Raw genomic sequence first — 20,374 nt, forward strand, 5'->3', positions numbered from 1 at the left:
CTCATGGCCCAGAAAGCAAGTGCATTTTTTTTGTACTTGTCATGTGCAAGAAATATTTGTTTTCTGATTTGGTTTGAAAACGGAGTACTTAGGGAGTTCAGTAGATTAAGAGTGTTTGATAATAGGTTTGAGAAGTCACAGAAATAATTTAGAGTGGCATTAGCACACATTGTAGCTTTTATTTTTGCATCTGATTTGGTTTAGAGGAAATACAGGGGAGTGCATGAAGTTATTTAATGTCTTGTTTTTCAGTCCAATGAAATGCCCAAACTGACAGAGCAGCTGGCGGGACCACTTCGACAAATGCAGGTAATGCCCTAGAAATCTGCCTGAGCTCAGAGTCAGTGCGGTGTGAGTAAAGCACGTGTGTAATCAGCACACAGTGAAGACATGGTTCTGGATCATCAGTGAACTTGGCTGGCATGATTGCATGTGGTTTTACGATCTGTTGTAATGGCTTATCTTGTTTGCAATAAACTTTAATGCTAATTTAGAACATGCATTTTAGAAACTTTATAAGCTTGCTTACAACACTGTAAGCTGTTAGTGTAGGCAGATTTAAATAATAACGTGATCAGTGGTTTGCTTTCTAAGTAATTTTGTACTGGAAAAGAAACCTTAACTTGTGTGCAGTATCTACTAATACATATTCCTGTTGATTGAACACTTGATCTGTTTAAGCTTACAAGTTTTAAATATTTTACTTTAAAGGAGTGTGCTAAAAGAATCGCCAGGGTATCAGCAGAAGCAAAACTGGAGATTGATGAAGAAAATTACTTAAATTCTTTCAGACCCAATCTCATGGATGTTGTATATACGTGGGCAAATGGAGCTAGCTTTGCTCACATTTGCAAAATGACTGATGTCTTTGAAGGTATGTTACTCAGTTCTTCTTTAGGCTGATAAGAGATGCACAAAGTCTGTATTTGGGTTCTCAATGTCTTTATGTCTTTTAAGGTCATTAACTTCTTTAACTCTGATCTATTCAAGTATCTGCATGGCTAAAACTAAGTGGGAAGAAACTTTTTACAATATATACTAATTTATAGTTGCACTGCTTAATAACTTAGAATCTACCTTTAAAAAAGAGATATCTCTATGTTTTTTAAATCTTTCCATAAATCTCAGAGATCTTAACCATTGTGAAAAAATGGTAATGTTTCCCTTTGCTAGCCAGAGCAAAATACCATATTCCCAGTGCTTGCTATTAAAGAAAAAAAATACCGCTCTTGCTCATTAGTTAAGCTGTTTATTTTTTTGTTAAGCTGGAAGTTCCTCCTGCTATTTTAATGATGGCAGAAGTGAGACGTAACCACATCTGTTTTGGCTGTTTGTAAAACCTAGCTGTAACCTGTCACCTGGGCTCATTTGTTTTCTAAAATGGTAGTGCTAGAAACTGTCACTTCAGGAAGCATAATCAGGACTTTTCATTATTTTTTAAGTTGAATGACTTAAAGCCAGTATGCTTCCTAAAACGAAAAAGCATCAAACTGAAGGTCCTGCAAGAATGAGAAACCTAATTTTTTCTTTGATGAAGCGTGTTGAAAGTTGTGAAGAACTATAGGGCTGGTTCCCCAGTCTTAAAATTGTGTGTATAAGGACTGATTTTGAAAATCCTTTATGAAGTTATTACCATTAACCATTGTCTTGCCTCCCTGAAGTGCCATTTTCATGTTTATATGTGGTTGCAAATGGGAGGCCTTAAAACAAATACATTTGTGTGTTAGAGAAATCCACTGCACAGACTTGGGAACTTCCTAAGCCAGGGTGCCTGTGAGTAACAGGAATCCTGGTGGTCTTTGTTTCTGCATTCAGTGAACCCCCCATGTTGAAAGGAAGGTCTGAGAGGCTGCAGATGCATTTTGAGAAAGGGAAACACAGAAACAGCTGTAGTAGCTGGCTTGCTTGTGTTTTTATGTTAATTCTTGACTGATCAGAATAATACATTGGGGCAGCAGCATTTTCTGTGTTATTCTCTGTCCTAGTCCTTTTGGTGTGCTTTCTGTTGACTGGAATAGTGCTAGCTCCCCCAAAATTAAATCATACAGGTCTATTTAGAGAAGTTCCATTTTTGTGGCAGGGGATGCATGATTCTTACTTTAATTTTGGGCTGATTTTCTCTGCACTGTCCAGAAGGATGGAAAGCACATTACATATCTTGTGTTACGTACCTTAAATGCAATTCAATGTTACTAAATCAGAAAAGAGTTTGCACTCATTATCCAAGGTGCTGTAGTGACATGGGTCTGTTAGGAGAGGGGTAGACCTGTTGGAGTGCATCCAGAGAAGGGCCACAAAAACGGTCCACAGAATGGAACACCTCTCCTACAAGGACAGGGTGAGAGAGCTGGGGCTGTTCAGCCTGGGGAAGAGAAGGCTGCGAGGTGACCTCGTAGCAGCCTTCCAGTGTCTATAGGGGAGCTACAGGAAAGAAGGGGACAGACTCTCTAGCAGAATGTGTGGTGATAGAACAAGGGGAAATATTTTCAAGCTGAAAGAGGGGAGATTTAGGTTAGATGTAAGGAAAAAATCTTTTACAGTGAGGGTGGTGAGGCACTGGTACAGGTTGCCCAGAGATGTGCTGGATGCCCTGTTCCTGGAGACTTTCAAAGTGAAGGTGGATCAGGCCCTGGGCAACCTGACCGAGCTGTGGATGTGCCTGTTCATTGCAGGGGAGTTGGACGAGATGGCCTTCAGAGGGCCCTTCCAACTCTAAGAATTCTGTGATTCTGTGAAAAACAAAAATATTAAATAAATAAATAAAACTCCTTACTTTGAGATTGCTACTGTGTTACTACGTGATGGATTATTGAAGAGCTTCTTTGCCTTCCAGGTAATGTGCCATTAGCAGTGATGAGGTTGTGCTATTACAGGGAATTCCAGCTTCACTGCTGTGCACTGATTTCAGTAAAGAGGCAAAAAAATAGGCCAGCTGTTAGAGTCTATTGGAAGACACAATGTTTATGGTTTGTAAATTGGGTTTTCATGAGCTCCCAAACCAATTAAAAGTGTTTTCTGGGAAGACTGCTCTTCACGGGTGAGAGATTCATGTTCAGTATTGTGCCTCCACCCTGGCTAACAGGCACTTCCAGAACTTTATGCACAGAAGCTTGAGTTGATGGTACACTTCCACTATTGTAAGCCATAGAGGAAGCCTTAAAGAAAAATTGACTTATGTTATTTTAACGGTACCGATGGTCAAATTTTAGCTTTGGCTGAAGTTGACAGCAGTGTGAAAGCTTGCATTTGTGGTAAGTAAATGGCTGCAGCACAAGCCCGAGTATGCTTGCCACAACTAGGAGCAGTGGTGCTGGGTTAATGAAAATGAGTTGTCATTAAATTGAAATGTGTGTGTTGGAAAGAAACTGAAATTAGAGAAGCTTTTTAAGGCAGGAGGGAAGCTGGGTTAAAATGAGCTGATTGACTTTTGTTTTGTGCAAGAAAGTAGAGACAATAGTCATTTATTCCCAAACTGCAGGGGTTTTTTTACACCAAAAAAAAAAAATAAAGTCCTGCAACACCCCCTTTAATGGTAGGTGAGTATTCCCTGGAAGGGCTGTAAGGATTGCCCTTGTAAATGGAAGTGAGCAGCAGCTATGGGAGGCATGCAAGAACACAGCGTGGGTGCTCAAGGGAGGTGCCTGTGATGTGCCAGCGTCCAGTGGCTTCTGTCTGTTTTTCCACATCATGTCCTTGTTTTACAAACTGCTACCCTCACACAAGCTATTTGTGCTGTAGAAACTGATGTAACACAGATTTTTTTTTTTTTAGAAGAGAAGTCTCATTTTATTATCCCTAGGTTCTGACTTTCATGACAGCTTCTTAGAATAGTCTTCTCCATAGAAAGTTTTTTCATGAGAGATATAGTATGTCCAGAGTAAATACCCTGGTTTTTTTGGAAAAAGTGTAGATGCGATTACTTGAACAGTTATTTTGTGTACAGTAATTTGACTCTAGGTACAAAATGATGCTGGAAGAAAGGACCAGACAGCACACTACATGTATGCTGGTAAAAAAGCACTAGTACTGGGATTATTTTGTGGAGCTGGCAAGTTGAATGAGTAAAAATTATTTTTGAGGCACATCTTTTCAAATCTAACAAACTAATGTGGATATTAGGTTATGATGTAGAAATTATTTTGTGATGCGTTGGTTCAGGAGATGCAAAGTGATCTGTCACTCTTATTACACAGGTAGCATAATTCGTTGTATGAGAAGGCTGGAAGAATTGCTTCGACAAATGTGTCAGGCAGCAAAAGCCATTGGAAACACAGAGCTGGAAAATAAGTTTGCAGAGGGTAGGTATTTCACTTCCACAATAAGTAATTTTACCAAATATAAGGCAAGCTCTGCTGTTCTTTGTTTTGGGGTTCCTCCCCCCCTTATTTGGGAACATAACCTCTGTTACTGACTTCAAGGGAAGGAGCATTGCTCTCCCTCTGCGATAATATCTGTTAGTATATACACTAAACCAAAACAGTGGAAGAAGTCAAGCTTTTTAAGTGTCTGACTGAAAATGAATGTATAGTGCCTTCCACTTAAGACTTAAGTCACTTTCTCTACTCTGGTACTGGAGGCTGTAACAGTGTTTATATCAAAAGAAATGATTGTTTCAGTTGGAGTGGTAGATACTTTTTGTTTTTGTTTTTTTTTTGTAGGTATTACAAAAATCAAGAGAGATATTGTGTTTGCTGCAAGCCTTTACCTGTAACAAAGTTCATCAGTTTCACATGCCATCTTGAGTCAAGACATTGTTTTAATCATATTTAAACCACAATAATTTCAACAAGGCATGTACAAACAGCAGTGTATGTAATAAGAGTTACCACATTCATAATAAAAATTTACAATTTGACTATCTTTTGGTATTGTTTTTTTTTTTCTTAAAGCAAGAGCTTGAACCAACAACAATGTAAAGTTTAGATATACAGAACTGTAGTAAGTGTTACTTATATACAGGTAAAGTGAGCATCCAAGAGCAGCAGCAGCAGTCCTTTAAAGGCATTTGCTTATATTACATAATTAGACTGGTGAAACTGTTTTCCTTTCAGAGACCAAGACAGTTGAAGTGAATCATTCTTCATGGTTGATGATTGCTGCCGAAGTGATTTCCATTTGTTGGTGTCTCATGCAGGGTTGTATGGGAATCTTCTTTTGGTTGAAATGTACACCCTCTCACTTTGAAGAAGTCAGACACGTACACAACCTAAATGAACAAATTAGTAGAATCATAGAATGAGCTAGGTTGGAAAAGACCTACAAGATCACCTAGTCCAACCATCCACCTACCACCACCAACCCCACTAAACCATGTCTCCCAACGCTATATCTAAACGTTTCTTGAACACCTCCAGGGACGGTGACTCAACCACCTCCCTGGGCAGCCCGTTCCAGCGCCTGACCACTCTTTCAGAAAAGCAGTATTTCCTAATGTCCAGCCTAAATCTCCCCTGGCGCAACTTGAAGCCATTCCCCCTTGTCCTGTCACTAGTTACAAGGGAGAAGAGGCTGACCCCCAGCTCACTACAACCTCCCTTCAGGTAGTTATAGAGAGCGATGAGGTCTCTCCTGAGCCTCCTCTTCTCCAGACTGAACAATCCCAGCTCCCTCAGCCGCTCCTCATAAGGCCTGTGCTCCAGACCCCTCACCAGCTTTGTTGCCCTCCTCTGAACACATGTTAATCTCCTCTTTGAAACAAAGTATTTACCCATTTTTTACCCATTAAGAGGAAGATAAATTCCATGCTCAATACTGAAAAACAAAATCTAAACAGATTTAAGCATCACAGAGGTGATTCAACAGTAGGCACTGCCTTTTTTTTTTTTATTTTATTTTTTTTAAGTGTCACTTGAGTCACATTCCTCCAGAAGCTGGTTGAACCAAGCTTGGAGCTTGGCTTACAGCAACTCACATCTCACCTGCAGCTGCTGGACCAGCTCTGCCTCTGTTATCTTCTTCTGTGTTCCTTTAAACATACCTTCTTATGTTACTGTAGCTGTCCATTTCCATCTTAGTTGGTTGAAAAGCTCTTGGGGGAGCAATTGTATTTTGTGTAACAGACAAAATGGCCCCATCTCATTACTGGCCCAGAGCCTGCCTCCCTACCCACAGTACTGTTGCTGTGCCCTGTTTAAGAAGTCATCCAGTTTAAGAAGTTGTTTTCCTCCTCTAGCAGTTTTCCAAAGGAAGGACAGGCATGCTTTCCTCCAAACAGAGCTGCCCGCCACTCTAAGGTTCCACCATAAACATTTAACACACTTGCACACACTTCAGGAGTTACTTACAATGAGTATAGCTACCAGTGCTCCTTGGATGAGCCCTGTTAAAACATCACTCCAGTGATGTTTGTAGTCAGAAACACGGGACAGACCCACATAAATGGATGCAGCAATCAGACCAAATTGTATGGTAGGACGTACAAGTCTTGCCCAGTCTCCTTTCATTCTGGCCTGAAGATAAAGCTAGAAAAGAAAATAAATTGTTGTAAAATACTGTAAACACAGAAGCAGTTACATAAAGTTGTCTCGGGTTTGTTTAAAAGTGTTGAGCTGAAACCTGTGCTTGGAGACAGTTTAACATCCAGAAATGCTGCAAGTGCTATGCTCTCAAAAGTGGCAAAAGTATGGTGGTGTTTGTGTTTATATGAACTACTGCTACTATATTGATGTGACGTAGAGGAACTTACTTACTGTTCTTCCACTGATGTGACAAATGACCATTCTCACGATAAAGGTATGGGAAATAACAGGCATTTAAGGCTTAGAAATAACCCCATGGAAATCATAGCAGCATTTAATTCCTGCATTGATAACGGGTTAGTTTCTTATCCAGAAGAGTAGCTGGCAACTGTATCATCTTTCAAAGGCAGGAAACCCCATCTCACTCCCAGTGGAAAGCACATTAGCACCTTGGGCAAAGTTTAGATGATAGATGAAGTTTACATGATCTGTGACCAGTTTTTAAGATTTATTCTCAATCACATTCCTCAGCTGTCACTAGTTTATTTCAATCTACTCCAAGTCCTTTTACCTGCATATTAACCATGTTAGCAGCCTGGTATACAAATGGATGCGTGCAACTCCCATTCTTTTTCTCTCCTCCCTTAGTTCTACGTATCTGATGTGTATCTCTGCTTTTGTTGGGTCGCCTCAAACTCATGCTATGACACCCCAAAGGCAGCAGAGACCCCGCTTTTGTTTCATTGTCTGTTCTACCTAGGACAAGACTTTTTATTTCAGCCACAGAGGAGCTTCTAACAGTCCACCCTGTAAACATCACTGCGTTTATTCTGCAACTTGATCCCGTCACAAAAAAAAAAAAAAGCACAGAGCACAGTTACTGTATTTTCTGAGAAGAACAATACATTTGGAAATTAAGTACATCTTTCAATACCGTCTAGGAACTCCAGGTCTAGTACAAACTTTAACTGACAGCTTCTATGATTTTGAAAGACTAACTAAAACACAGACTTCAGGCACTGAGACAACATCCTAAGCTCTTGGTAAATCCCTCAGCTGACAGCTTCAAAAGCCAGGGCTACCTTTTAGAAGCATTGCTTTCACAATGTAAATATCAGCACAGAGCATGCACTGTAGATACAAAGGTGCTACTTTCCAAAGTTAAACATTTGGGGAATGGTTGGTTGGTTTCTCTGAGTAACTTGCATCATGACTTTGGCATGATGACTTTTTCAGCTATAAATGGGCTGTCAAAAAGATCAATGCTATCCATAACTACTTCTCTTTAATAGCAAGGTCAGGATGAAATCAGACTCTGAGGAAGTTACAGCTAAGCCTGAACTGGAAAATATTTTTTTTCTTTTAAGTAGCAGCGCTCGGCATGCTTCTGGGGACGTTAATTTTACCACAAGGGAATAAAAGGGAAATTGTTGATCCACTTCAAAAGTTAGTTGTCATGATGTTCTTCTAACAAAAGGTGTTTTAAGGGTCCTGTATTAACACAGCTTCAGGATTTACTAACAGCAGGCCAGTACTCTCCCCATGTGTCAGGCAGAGAGGAGCTGGGTCCAGGGAGAACACGCTGGTAGTCTGGAAAGAGCTGGCTGAGGGTCCAATACTGGCTGTTCTTTCCCCTTTCCCACTGAATTCTGCTGAAGACAGCAAGAATTAGCTTGCTGTAATAAATTTTTTTTCCATGTAAGCATTTCTGGTAGTTGGCAGACGTACAGTTATTAAGAGTTACGCAACTGCAGATAGGTGGGAAACTGCATTTACTTCTGAAGGAATAAAATGAGGCAGCTCACAAGCAGCAAGCTTTCTTTTTTTCCACGCTAGCCCACATCAAACTTCAAACACTGTTTTATTAGAATCTCCCTTAAGCAGCATGCATTCAGAGCACATTTCTGATTTTCCTTCTGCATAACAAAGCAGCAAACAAGAAAGGTCTATGTGAAGAACTCATTTCTGAACTGAGAGCAGTCTCTAGTCAGAGTTACAATCTGGAGCTCCGTGCAAACCTGAACGCCATCAACTCCAGCAGCCATACAGAAAATCCAGAAAGCCCTTCTTGAAAACCCTGCTAGGGAGATGGTGGATTTGCATTGCTCCAAAGCAAAGTATGTTAAGGGTGTGAAATCACACTGCAGAGAAGCAGAGTGACTGACTGCGGCTGTGTTTAGTTTCAGAAGTAACAGCTGCTCTTCTGGTTACAATTGGATTTTCCAATACTGCTCATTAGATTGAGAGTCATTTCTTCTATAAGCCAGCTACTGCAATGGCAGATTCCATGTTATTTTTAAACAGGTAACTTCACAAGCACATTGCTTTTAATAGGCTCAGACAGTCATGCTCCCCCACAAAGACTCTTACTACTACTATGACTCAGTCTTAGAAAGACAACAGCAACAAATCTGGTCTGAAGCAGGTCAGTAACACTGTACTAGAAAATAAAGTGGTCAAAAGAGAAAGGGGCTTTTACCTTATAATTCCATTTAATATAAAAAGCTTCATACCAGAAGCATGTCTGAGTGCTGCATATAGAACCACATGCATCATGCATGTATGTCCTGGCATTACACTACACTAACAGGGCTATTTTGGCCCTGTTGACTAACGCTGACTTCAGATTGCTTACAGAACCCCTCCCTATATACACAGCATGCCTCTGGGTCTTCTGAACCTGGTTTTGTTCCTCTTTTAAGCCACAACACAGACAAAGAACAGAAACAGAAACAAATCCCTGCCATTCCTCCCTCCCAATTCAGTTGCTGGAAAGAAAGAAGCTTTCTTTTTCATCAACAGAAGCAGGAGGAATGTTAGGAAGCTTCATCTTGCTAATATGACTGTAAGCACCTTGCAGTGTTTCCTTTGTTGCTGATAAATATTTGGGAGCCTGGAACAGAGTACAATGCCCAGAGCTGTTCAGGTAGGAATGTGCTCCTGTGAGCAGCAGTTTTTTGCCACACTCTCTCTCTTCCCTGCCATCCTGGGCATCTCTCTGATCTTACAGCAACACCATTCAGCTACAATCCATTTCTCTTCCCTCCTCCACTTTCTCATGGTTTTTTTTTTTGTTTTTTTCTTTTGTTTTTTTTTTTTAAACTACACAAATAGATTTCAGAAACATTCCTGTGATAGGATTAAGTAATCACCAGCATTTCTCTCACTGGCTAATGCTTACTGTATAATGAAAATATGTTCTCTACACCACACACATCCTGAACACAAGTTTCTTCTTAATCTATGGTCTGGTACTTCGTTTCTAAAAATACACACAGGAATGAAGAGAAACTCACAGCCACTTTGTGGCTTCTTGCAAGAAGCCACAGACATGAATGGAAGGGTCTCTGCAACTAGAGAATTATTTGCTAATCAACATTTCTAGCATAATTTTCAAGTATTTGCTCTTTCACCAAGGCAGTATTAATATACACTACACATACCTGCCTGCCTAATTTTAAAGTCCACTGACTATTTCCTAGAGAGACGTTCAGGGTGTAATCCATGTGGCTTCACAAGAGAATTTCCTAACAGCCAGCATCTCACATCCCTACCTTAAGGCACAGAATCTTAAATCTGCTAGATCCGATTCATTCCACTGAGCAAGGCGGCTTTTCAGATACTTAGTTTTAATATTTAGAAATTCTGCAGCATTTTTCATTTAATATCTATCTTCTGTTTTTCCTTCCAGAAGCCTGTTACATAAGTTTTCTGCACTGCAAAACATTTTTTTTCCATTAAGGTACAGAAAATCCTCTTGCACCGCCTGTCTTCCTTCAAGAAGGGAAGGAAAATGAGGAAAACGTTTTGAGTTCTTTCCCTCCTCCATTACCCCATGAGGTCTTACATCTTATACCTTGTCAACGGTTTACGGGCATTCAGCCCGGTTCCGTGACAAAGGGGACGGGGGATCCACGGGTCCACGCCCCGGGAAAAGGGAAAAGGGGAAAAGGGTAAGGAGATGGCCCTGAGAGCAAAGAACAGCGGCAACAATCTGAGGAGAAACAAACTAATTTACTAAATAAGATATCGGAATGCAAAAACAACACACTATAATACAATATAATTACAATTTAAGCTGATAAATCCAATACAGGGAGAGAGAATGTCCCAAAAATCAAGGTAGGCCTTACTCTACTACCGAGAGCGAGGTGCTGCCAAGACGAGAGATGGGCGGAAAAGGGGACGAGGTCTCGTGATCTGCAAGTTTTTATACTGCGAGCTTCTATCTTTTCCCCCCGGCTGGAAAATGGTAACAAAGGAGCAAAGTGCCGCGGGAATGTAGTAGTCCTTCTCTTCTGAGAACCAGGTACATTCACTACATGATGTTATGATGTGGAATACCAATAACCGAAAATCACAAAACCATGACATACCTATTCATTCGTTCTGTCATCGTTTGAAAACTATTTAACTGCATTTTTAAATTTCATGATGTCAAAGGGCCTTGTTAATTACATTCCCTACATGTGTCCTATTATGTCTTTTAAGGAATGGGAAGATCAGTTTCCCTTTAGAGATGCACCTATTTTCCCCCTGTATTTGTGTCAATCCTATTATATTCACTGCATCATTAAATAAATAGCAAGCCAGAAAAGTAAAATTGTTTTCACAACGTAGAAGAATCAGAACACTTCTGATCAGAGGTAAAGGTCTGTAGAAAAAGAAGAGAGCAGAAGATCAGTTTTCCTATCAAACAAGCCCTACTTAGGGAGATCAAAATAGTCCAATACAAACCTCATATTTGGTCTATTTTTGGTCCTGATCTATCTTTGGATCCATGATATCTACCTGAGCATCAAGAAAGAGCTCCAGAGGATCACTCATTTGCCCTTTTAATGGACATGAGATTCCTATTGCGGTTATAACGGCTATCTGAATCCATTAATGACTACAGTTAGAGAAACTTATCCTTAAAAACAATCCAGCTGACCCAGGAAGTCCCAAGAACCACGAGGAGTAGTCAGTGCTGTGGAAACCCACCATAAGGATTTTTTCCCAAACCAAGCTCTGAACTAGTAATGCATAAAAGCTAACTCAAGAGTGCGTACAGATATATGCAGTTAGCACTGTGGTTTCGGGACGAAGAGAGGGGGAAGAGAAGTAGTATGTTTGGGTTTTCTGTTGTTAATGAGGAAGGGGTGAAAGGAAGAATGGAAAGCACAGGAGGCACCAGCACTGCCCTTCAGACTTCAGAAAGAACAGCCAGCCTCAGTAATTATTACGGCAAAAGTCTCTAGAAGACCTGGGGATAAGAATGTAAGAATAAAGGCTGAGAATCTAGGCACATTGTAGGACAGAAAAACTGTTTCTATGGACATCTCACGGACATCCTTTCAGGACACAATCCTCCTGTTCTCAGATGGTGTCCTCCTAGGGAAGCTGTGTGGATACACTGACAGCCAAAGTAGCACTCCATCCTCTATGTCTAGCAATTAATAAGCATGGCCCTTCTGTAGGGAGAGTAGAATCCAATAACATCGTTAATACAAGCTCATGCAAGACAAAGTTTGCACCTGAGTATTTTCAATGTAAACAGTTATTCAACATGATCCTGCAAAAGAATGGAAAAGACAAGACAATACATTTACCCTGGTTTCTTTCATAGCGTTATGAAGCACCAGAAAGCATTAAGACATCAAAGCATTAAGCGGACGACCTGCCATCTTCCTGTCCCACTCCTGCTCAGTAATTCAGTACCACAGACCAAGACCTCTCTGCTCTGCTTGCAATAGGCAGCATGGAAGGAAAAAGGCCCCTGTCATACATTCCAAGCTTTCCACTTCTGCGAAGGTATGGAGATTAACTCTTCACTTTTGCATATTAGAGGAAACTTAAGGAAACTATTCCTTTCTATAAAAGCTGGTTTGTATAGAACCTATTATTCATATTTCTGCTCAGCTAGCACAAACCCCAGAATTCCAAGCAGCATAGGAAATCCAGGAAACTGAGTACAAATCGCAAGTTCTCAGCACAAGAGTCCCAACAGGCAGGCACAAGAAGTGCTGAGAAATAGCTTAGCTGTCACACAAGCCTGCACTCCTCAACCATTAACTACAAGTGCAAAAGAGCTCCTTTCATACCCAAAGCACAATTTATAAATGCAGAGCTCTAGGCATCAACCAGCCAGACACTGCCAGCAAACCAGGAATCCAGCGTGCAGTCTGATGTGAAGCTTGATGTTAATATGTGTAGTGCCTATCTGACGTAATTTTAAAGACAGACTCGCATCCAAACAGAAAACTTATGAACACGGAGGTGTAGGAGAATTTAAGTAAACCAGGAGCTGGGTTTCTTCAAAAAGAAAAAAAGCTTAGAGACTTAAAGGTCTGTTTTGCCTTCCTAATGAGATTTCATTTTCTTAAATAAATACATACTTGTGATCCCTGTTTTATCTGCACCACCATTTTCTTTTGAGTGGGCAGAAAACAAATGAGAAAGAAGCCTCAGTTCAAAAGAATCGTTTGCCTTTTAGAGAAGGAAAAGGACATAGGTTTGCACTTAGTTCCAAGTGGAGATGCACATGAGCTGCTGCTGAAAGGGATGGTCTATCCTCTTACACTCCAACCAGGAATTCCTCCTGACACCTGAGCCACCTCTATGTTTGAACATGGTGTGCTGGTCAGGGAGCTGCTCCACTGGACAGATGAATAAAGGAAACAAAGTTGGCCAGAGGAGGGCAAAAAGGCAGTGTGCATACCAACCTGGCCTAAGACAGCTGCACGCTGCCATCAGAAGGCATTTGATACTGTGAGAGCTGCCTCCCATGCAACAGGGAAACCTCCTGTCATGTACTGGTTTAGGAGGCAAACTGAAAGTACAGTCAACCTATTCTGTATAGACATTTCCACTATGCAGCTGTTTTGTATTAATCCTCCAGCTGCAGCTTAGCTGTGCATTGCAGAAACAATTGTTTTCTGTCATCATTTTTTTGCCAGAAGTGGGGAAAACTGTAACTTTCTGTTTTACTCCAAAACCTAACACTTGTCCTTTCCTGATGAGAAAAGTATTTGCTTCCATTTCTCTTGCATACACCAAATTACAGAAGCCCTGAACAGAAGGTGAGCACTGCAAGGAATTGCTCTCATTTTGTCCTGCAGGAGCTAATTCACAATAATCTCAGCACTACCAACAGCTGCAATTCCCAAGCGCGCTACAGAGAAGTCACTCTTCTTCATTTGCTTGCTACTGAGAACTCTAAGCGCTGGTACTAAATGAGTACTAGGAGGGTATACAAGTAGGAGAAGCACAAGTGTCTCCATGCTCAAGTCTCATAGTGACCAGTTATCCTTTATTTATTCATCTGTGCTTCAAGTAATGTGCTTGGTTCTGCCCAAAGCTACAGCCCAACAAAACACTCTCAAGTGAGAAATGTCCTTCTATTAGTTTCTGAAGAGCAGATAGTCCTCAGCTTTCACATGGGCAGGCACATACTAGGGACTTGCATAGCTCACTTCAGTACAATTTGGGAAAGCGAAGAAACACTGCCATGCAAACAGACGTATGTAAGATACTGTGGTAAAGGCTCCCAGGCCCTTATTTGGGTACTGCTTCACCCAGCCCCCAATTCCAACATAAACAAGATTTCAAGTGCGAAGCCTGACTGGCTCATTTAGGATTATAAATATATACACACACCAAGAAAAAAAAAACAGCCTAAATCCAGCTTTGATTTCTGTCTAGCACGTTGTCTCTCTGCACAGGGCACAGGTTGGCAGCCCAGGTCACTGAAATACCAGTTGCCCTCCAGTTCTCTTCTATAATTTCCTGTTTCCGTGAGCACACAAGATGTTCTTTCCCAGTGAGCTGTGGGAGAGCTTGTGAGTAACTCAAGTTACATTTTGCAGAGATTCTTCACCCCTCCATGCCACATTACTGTCCCAGGAATAGCACAGCAGCTTGGTTGGCTCCCGCAGTACAGTTCCTCACCCCAGATAGGGGCAGCCAGCAACATGCTCAGGCCACCTGCAGCCAAGTCTGACAATGTTACAGCAACTCGATCCTGAGGGCTACACCCATTGCTGCCAAGCGCAGTGGTTACAACAGGGTCATTCTGGCTACTGAAGACAGAGCACACATTTAACAACTTAGGTAACTTTCAGATCGAACATTTAAAGCAATTTTAAGAAACTCAAAGTCTGAAATGTTGGTGGACAGCAGTATCTGCTTTCAAGGCAGGAGCGATATTTTAGTAGCAGGGACAGTGCTAGAAAAGGTGTTCAGTTATGCTTGTCCTCCCTGTATTCCAAGCCAAATAAGATGGTTTTGCTGATACAAGAGAGAATGTGTCAGCTGTTTAATGATGAAAGGAAAGGAGAAGCAAGGGGAAGGGATGACAACTTTTTGGGTTCCAGCATCTGTTATTAAATCACTAGGTTCCCAGATGCTGCTGCTGCTCAAACTCCCCATGGTTTCCACACAAAGCTGCTGTTGGCAAAAGTATCTCAGAGATAACTGTTCAGCCTAGGCCCAAACTGATCCACCTAGCTCTGCCAAATGAATCCCAACACACGCTCACCATCATTGCTTCCTGGCCTGACACTCCGCAGCTCATTCCATAAGCAGACAAATAAAAAGACTAGAAGCAAACAAGCCTAGCCTAAAAACTGGAGCCTTAAACTGGTCTGGTAGATACCACAGCTTTTGACAGGAACATGGCATCATAACATCCAGTTAAAAATGCAGCAGTGATCTCTGTGCTGCAAGAACATTAAAAGTGATACTCACTATTTAAATTGACAGATTATTGGCGCTATTTAACATTTTCTGAAGTTACTAAACAGACACATTTACTCTGTATTATCTTTCTTCTAAAGAAGCTTGATAAATGTTTTACGAAACAGAATGAGTGCATTCTTCCTCTTTCCCTAATGGATGAACAGAGTTCCTTTCCCAGTGGGAAGTCTCATTCACCATGGCACCATCCTCACATTTATTTTCATGCTGTGTAGTCACATACAGCATGCTACACGAGATCAGTTCAGCTAAAGATTTTGCACATAAACACACTGGAAATCCAGGCACAGTAACAAAATTTAGAAGGCTTTAACCAGGTACTAGCTTAATGAGGTAGCTAGCCATTATGGACATATTTCAGTTGATATGGTATCAGAGACTCATTCCTTTTACTTAGATAACATTTTAAGCCTAACTGCCAGATGTAAGGAAGGCAAACACTGCTCACAGAGGGAACTTTGGAAAGGTAATATTAAATAGCTGTAAGTACTGGGGAGCAAAGCTTCCCAAAAATACATGTGTTCGAGTTACATACAAGTAAATATTTCCATTCCTGAAGTTAAAAGTTCACTTCTGCTCCCCACAAACCAAAGACAAACTAAGGAGAAATGCTTCAAATTCCCAGATATGATTTACTTAAGACTATTCATTTTGAACAGAGGTGTTCATAGCACATGGTATTCGTTCGTGTTTCCCTAGCTCTTCCCAAGTATAATTTATGTATTTTCAGTTTGGAAGTCTACACTTTCCAGCTCTTATCCCTTCCATTTTGTTCAGACTGCCATGTTTTTCAGCTAGCACTTCTGCTCCTGTCAGTGACCCGTAGGCATGATTCTCTATAGATTCTTAAAATCAAATTTTCTTCTGGGATCCCTGAAGCAAGAAAATTGAGACCGTGTAGCCAGAATCCCTGCTTCCAGGGTAATTAAGCCTCCAGAACACATAGACATTAAAATTCCAGCATGTCTAAGAGAACAAAAAACAAAACACATCCTTCCCATTAAGTACAAAGACTGAACTGCATGCTATTTTCACATATCCTTCCCTCACTTTGAGATGGGACATTCATCACAGAATTATGTTTAAACCTGCAATTTTTTTCTTCCAGTAGCAGGAGTTGTGCAGTTGCAACTCAGACACCATAGCTTCCATTAAGTTGTGGAATTTTTCTTCTCACCAGTAGTTTCAGCATAGTTCCCTGCAAAGTACTACATCCCCATAACCAGCATAAGTCACCAGTCAACACACGCACGCCTCACGCCTGTCTCCCTACCTTCTTCCAGATGGAATTCCCACTAACTTCTTGTGCTAAACTTTTCCTTAGTAGAGAATACTCAGATGACTGCAATAGAGCTGTTTATAAAACCCACTTTTTTTTATTACCAAAAATAAGCACTTTAAGAAAAAGATATCCTGAGTGAGAAGAATTCAAACCAGGTTGCAGTATTTTGAATTTTGCCAATACTAAAAAAATGTTTTTTCCCCCATAAAGATCAAAAACAGTATGCTTCTGCTCCTCAGGAAGACAAGCAATGTAAAGCATGAAGCACGGCATAAATGCTCAATAGGAAGGCATGAACAGCTCCTAACTTTTATATCCTTCTTACATTGCTACAAGAGGAACTTCAGCCTTAGTTCAATCCTCATTCAAAGCATCAAAACATCCTGCTAAGAAATTAGACACAGAAGGATTATTACTGGATAGACATTATTACTCCACACACATTACTGTAGCTGCTTAGAAGTCGATGCATCTAAAATTTTTGGAAGTGATACATCACCTCTTCTGAGTTTCTAAATCCACCAGGTGCTCCTGCACTAACAGAGAGTGCAGCTACCATTTAACTTGCTTGTGACACAGCAATTCTGTCTTAGGTAACTGAGCTGAAGAAGCATTTCACTACTTGTCTAGTATTTTGTGAGGTAGCTTGACTTAAGCCACACATTTTAAGCATATTCTCATTTCACAGTAGCAATGTCTGTGCTCTCTGTGGCAGTGATCATTTCCCATTTAACTTCTCCCACTACCGTTCCTTCATGCACAAATAACGTTCCTTCACGCACAACCTGTCAATGTATATGCATCCAGCAACTGTTAAGAGTACATGTTCTGCAGAATGCACAAGGCAGATTCCTCCAGTCCTTAGGAAACCAGCGTGTTAGCATCTGGTTATGATTAACACTGTCTCTGAGTAATGCCACATGTTCACAATTCTGTCCCGCTCATGACTCAGACTGCAGCTGGAGTAAGTGTGCAAAGAGCAGATGAAGCCAGCATCAGAGTTCAGCTAACAAACAGGTTATCAAATGCCGCAGGCCTGGTTTACAGCCAGCAGCAGCATTCTGCCTTGCCACGTGGGCAAGGAGGAGAGCGAGAAAGCATCAGCCTCATCTTCCTGCATTAACTGCCTGCTTGAATATATTTGTTCTGTGGCTTGCTTTAAAAAAAAAAAATTACAAAGACCACAGGCAATGCAAAGGTCGGTATGCAGTGATACTATATTAATTAGCAGAAAACAAACACCCATGCTATCCTGCACAGGAGCTGTTAGCCCTCTTCAGATGCTCCTGCAAGGAAACAAGTCTCATCTCCTCAAAGTCTCATACTGCTTGTACTGTTCAGCCAAATAAGTAAAACAAGAAACAGAGGTGCAGGAAGAGAAAAAGAACACCTCGTCTTCCAGGCAGGGTCTGACTACTATAAAAATGCTAATCAAAATTGCACTGTGTGAATTCAGGATACAGTTCAGAAGGAAACGTGATAAACTCCCCTGATGACTGAGAATGCTCCACTTTCTGAGCACGCAATATCTGAACACTGAGGGTTACAAAAGAAGTTTCTTGCACCATCTCCCACACTCCAAAACCTCAGCAGCCACCATGAGGTTGAATATGTGACCAGACAGGTCCTTCACAAACAGACCTTCAAAAACACTTTGAAATTAGGTTCCTTCTCAAGTGCTTCTGATTTCAAGACTGCTTTCTCTAACATCTGAATTCTGCTCTGAACATTTTTGTGCCTCACCTGAATGACAAACAAATTTATGTCCAGTGCATCACTGCTTAACAAATACCTTGTTAAGGGAGTTAAAGATATCTGTACATTTACAGGTTAAGGGACTGACACGTTCTGGATGTACAGCATTTTAAAGTGGGACAGAGAGCAAGGACTTGACTCATACTGCCCACCTCCTTCCCCATACAGAAGGTTGCTAAGTGTGGAGCATGTACACAGGCACACAAAACCCCACAGCTGACTGTAACTCAGCTCAGGAGTTCAGCAACTCTCCGTACAAGCTCACTGCATGGATTTAGAAAATAAACCACCAAACACTATGTCATAGGCTACTACAGAAAGGATTATCCAACCCACATGAAGAAATTTGCATCTTCAAAGGAATAATAGCAAAAAAACCCACCTTGCCGTTTTTGCCAAAGGTTGTATTTTTTCCTAAAACCCTAGCAAATTAAACTGATCCTGAAAGTCCAAGCACAAATGCCATTATATAGCACTCACACTGTTTAGATGCCATCTCAGTGTTACAGCAAATAACTGGGCCATAGGAAGGTGGGGTAGAGGCAGTTTTCATTATTAGACAAGATTTCAAAACAGCAATCTTGCTCCCTGAGTCTATACTGGCTGAGAAGTCCTCCTTTCCCACAAGCCACAGCAAGCAGGCCTCATTCACACCATTAACAGAGATGAAAGTTCAGACAGTCTCAGATCCATGACCAATGACTGTCATCCAATCAGTACAAATTATAAACCAGACTCACTACTACCATACACATAGTAAATTTTCTCTTGTCTAAGTTTGTGCTTCTGAAGGGTTGCACTATCATATTCTCATATGGATCAAGGAAACCATGCAAGGAAAAGTTAAGGTACAATTGAACACAACAGAACAAATCAGCATTAGGTTGCTACATAACGGTAATTGCCTCATCCTATCATGGAAATGGCGATTTTGATCCATGTATTCCGTTTTTTGGAATTGCATCACAAGTAGACCTGTATGATTTTGGAGACTGCCAGTGATAACAAACAAGGAAAAACACTAGACTTTTTTTATTAAACAGGTGACAGATGAGGAACATGTACTATATCACATATAACTATCAAATTTTTAGTGTTATAAAGCTGATTCTAGGAGGAGTTTACTGACTTGAGCTGATTTGAATTGAAATGTATGGGGTTTGGGAGGCTTGAAATAGAAAGTTAATGCTCAATGAAGAAGCATTCAAATCCTCATACATAGGAAACTATCAGAAAAATTGTAGTCTGATTGTTATTTCTGCAGCCAAACTTCTCCTCTCACCTCCTGTGCCACCTGTTGGGGGGTGGGAAATAAGGAGAGGTGCGGAAAAGTGGAACAAATTTGAAAATAAAGTTGGTCTCTTGTTTTGTGCTTATGGACTCATTAATGTCTGATTAAGAGTTTAAGTCTAGGGTTTTGTTTTAGTTCGTTTTTTTAATGAAACATGCAAAGCCTAATTGTCAAACATTTCTTATTGTAGTTTTTGCATTAAGTAAATAAGATTTTTTTGCTGCTATATACACGGAAAGAACATACTTACTGCTAGGAAGAGCATGCAGTACATGGAGAACGAAGAATGGCCAGAGTAAAATGATAGTCTGGAAGAAAAAACAACAGATATTTCATTATTTTTCCATATATCTGCCACAGTGATGTTATTTTACACAAGTGAACGGGGAAAAAAAAGCAAATATTCCCATGCTGTTTCAAGATTGCTATAAGGGCACAACAGACAGCACTTGTGTCTGTCAATAGCTCTTGACAAACAGCACTGGCATCACTATTTCAACATCAAGTTGATCTCAGCATCATGCAGTAACTGCCTGTCCTTCAACTCAAGGTCGACCAGTAAGCGAGCACATCCCAAAACTAGAAACTAAGTGTATATTAGAGCAGAATAGTTGTTCAGCATTCTTGATAAGTGTCAGAACAAAAAGCCTGTAAATATATAAATTAAAAAAACAAGTATTTATCAGATAATCACAGTATGCATATGAGAATAAACAGCAGAGTAGTTACTGTTGGTCACCATCAAGAGACAACGTTAAACGACTCCCATTTAGATGTGTACATTTGTGAAATGTACCAGTTCATATAGACCATGATCATCTGCCACTGAAGAGCAGGGAAGAAAGGCAGGAA

General features: G+C 40.7%; 2 protein-coding genes across 3 annotated transcripts in view; one reads left to right on the plus strand and one right to left on the minus strand.

Annotated features, from left to right (window-relative positions):
- SKIV2L2 (Ski2 like RNA helicase 2) overlaps positions 1-4,860 on the plus strand; it is a 39,753-nt gene extending 34,893 nt beyond the window's left edge. Inside the window, exons 24-27 of the mRNA XM_021379588.1 lie at positions 253-309; positions 712-874; positions 4,194-4,298; positions 4,659-4,860. Coding sequence (XP_021235263.1) covers positions 253-309; positions 712-874; positions 4,194-4,298; positions 4,659-4,711 — 378 coding nt within the window. The 3' untranslated portion in view covers positions 4,712-4,860. The remainder of the gene's footprint in view (positions 1-252; positions 310-711; positions 875-4,193; positions 4,299-4,658) is intronic.
- Positions 4,630-20,374, minus strand: part of PLPP1 (phospholipid phosphatase 1) — a 55,662-nt gene continuing 39,917 nt past the window's right edge. For both annotated transcript variants that reach the window (XM_021379590.1, XM_021379589.1), the window contains exons 4-6: positions 19,773-19,830; positions 6,285-6,461; positions 4,630-5,206 (exon numbers count right to left, since the gene is read on the minus strand). In XM_021379590.1, coding sequence (XP_021235265.1) covers positions 5,081-5,206; positions 6,285-6,461; positions 19,773-19,830 — 361 coding nt within the window. In that variant the 3' untranslated portion in view covers positions 4,630-5,080. The remainder of the gene's footprint in view (positions 5,207-6,284; positions 6,462-19,772; positions 19,831-20,374) is intronic.

Source organism: Numida meleagris, chromosome Z (genome assembly GCF_002078875.1).
Source record: "Numida meleagris isolate 19003 breed g44 Domestic line chromosome Z, NumMel1.0, whole genome shotgun sequence".
NCBI classification, from domain to species: Eukaryota; Metazoa; Chordata; class Aves; order Galliformes; family Numididae; genus Numida; species Numida meleagris.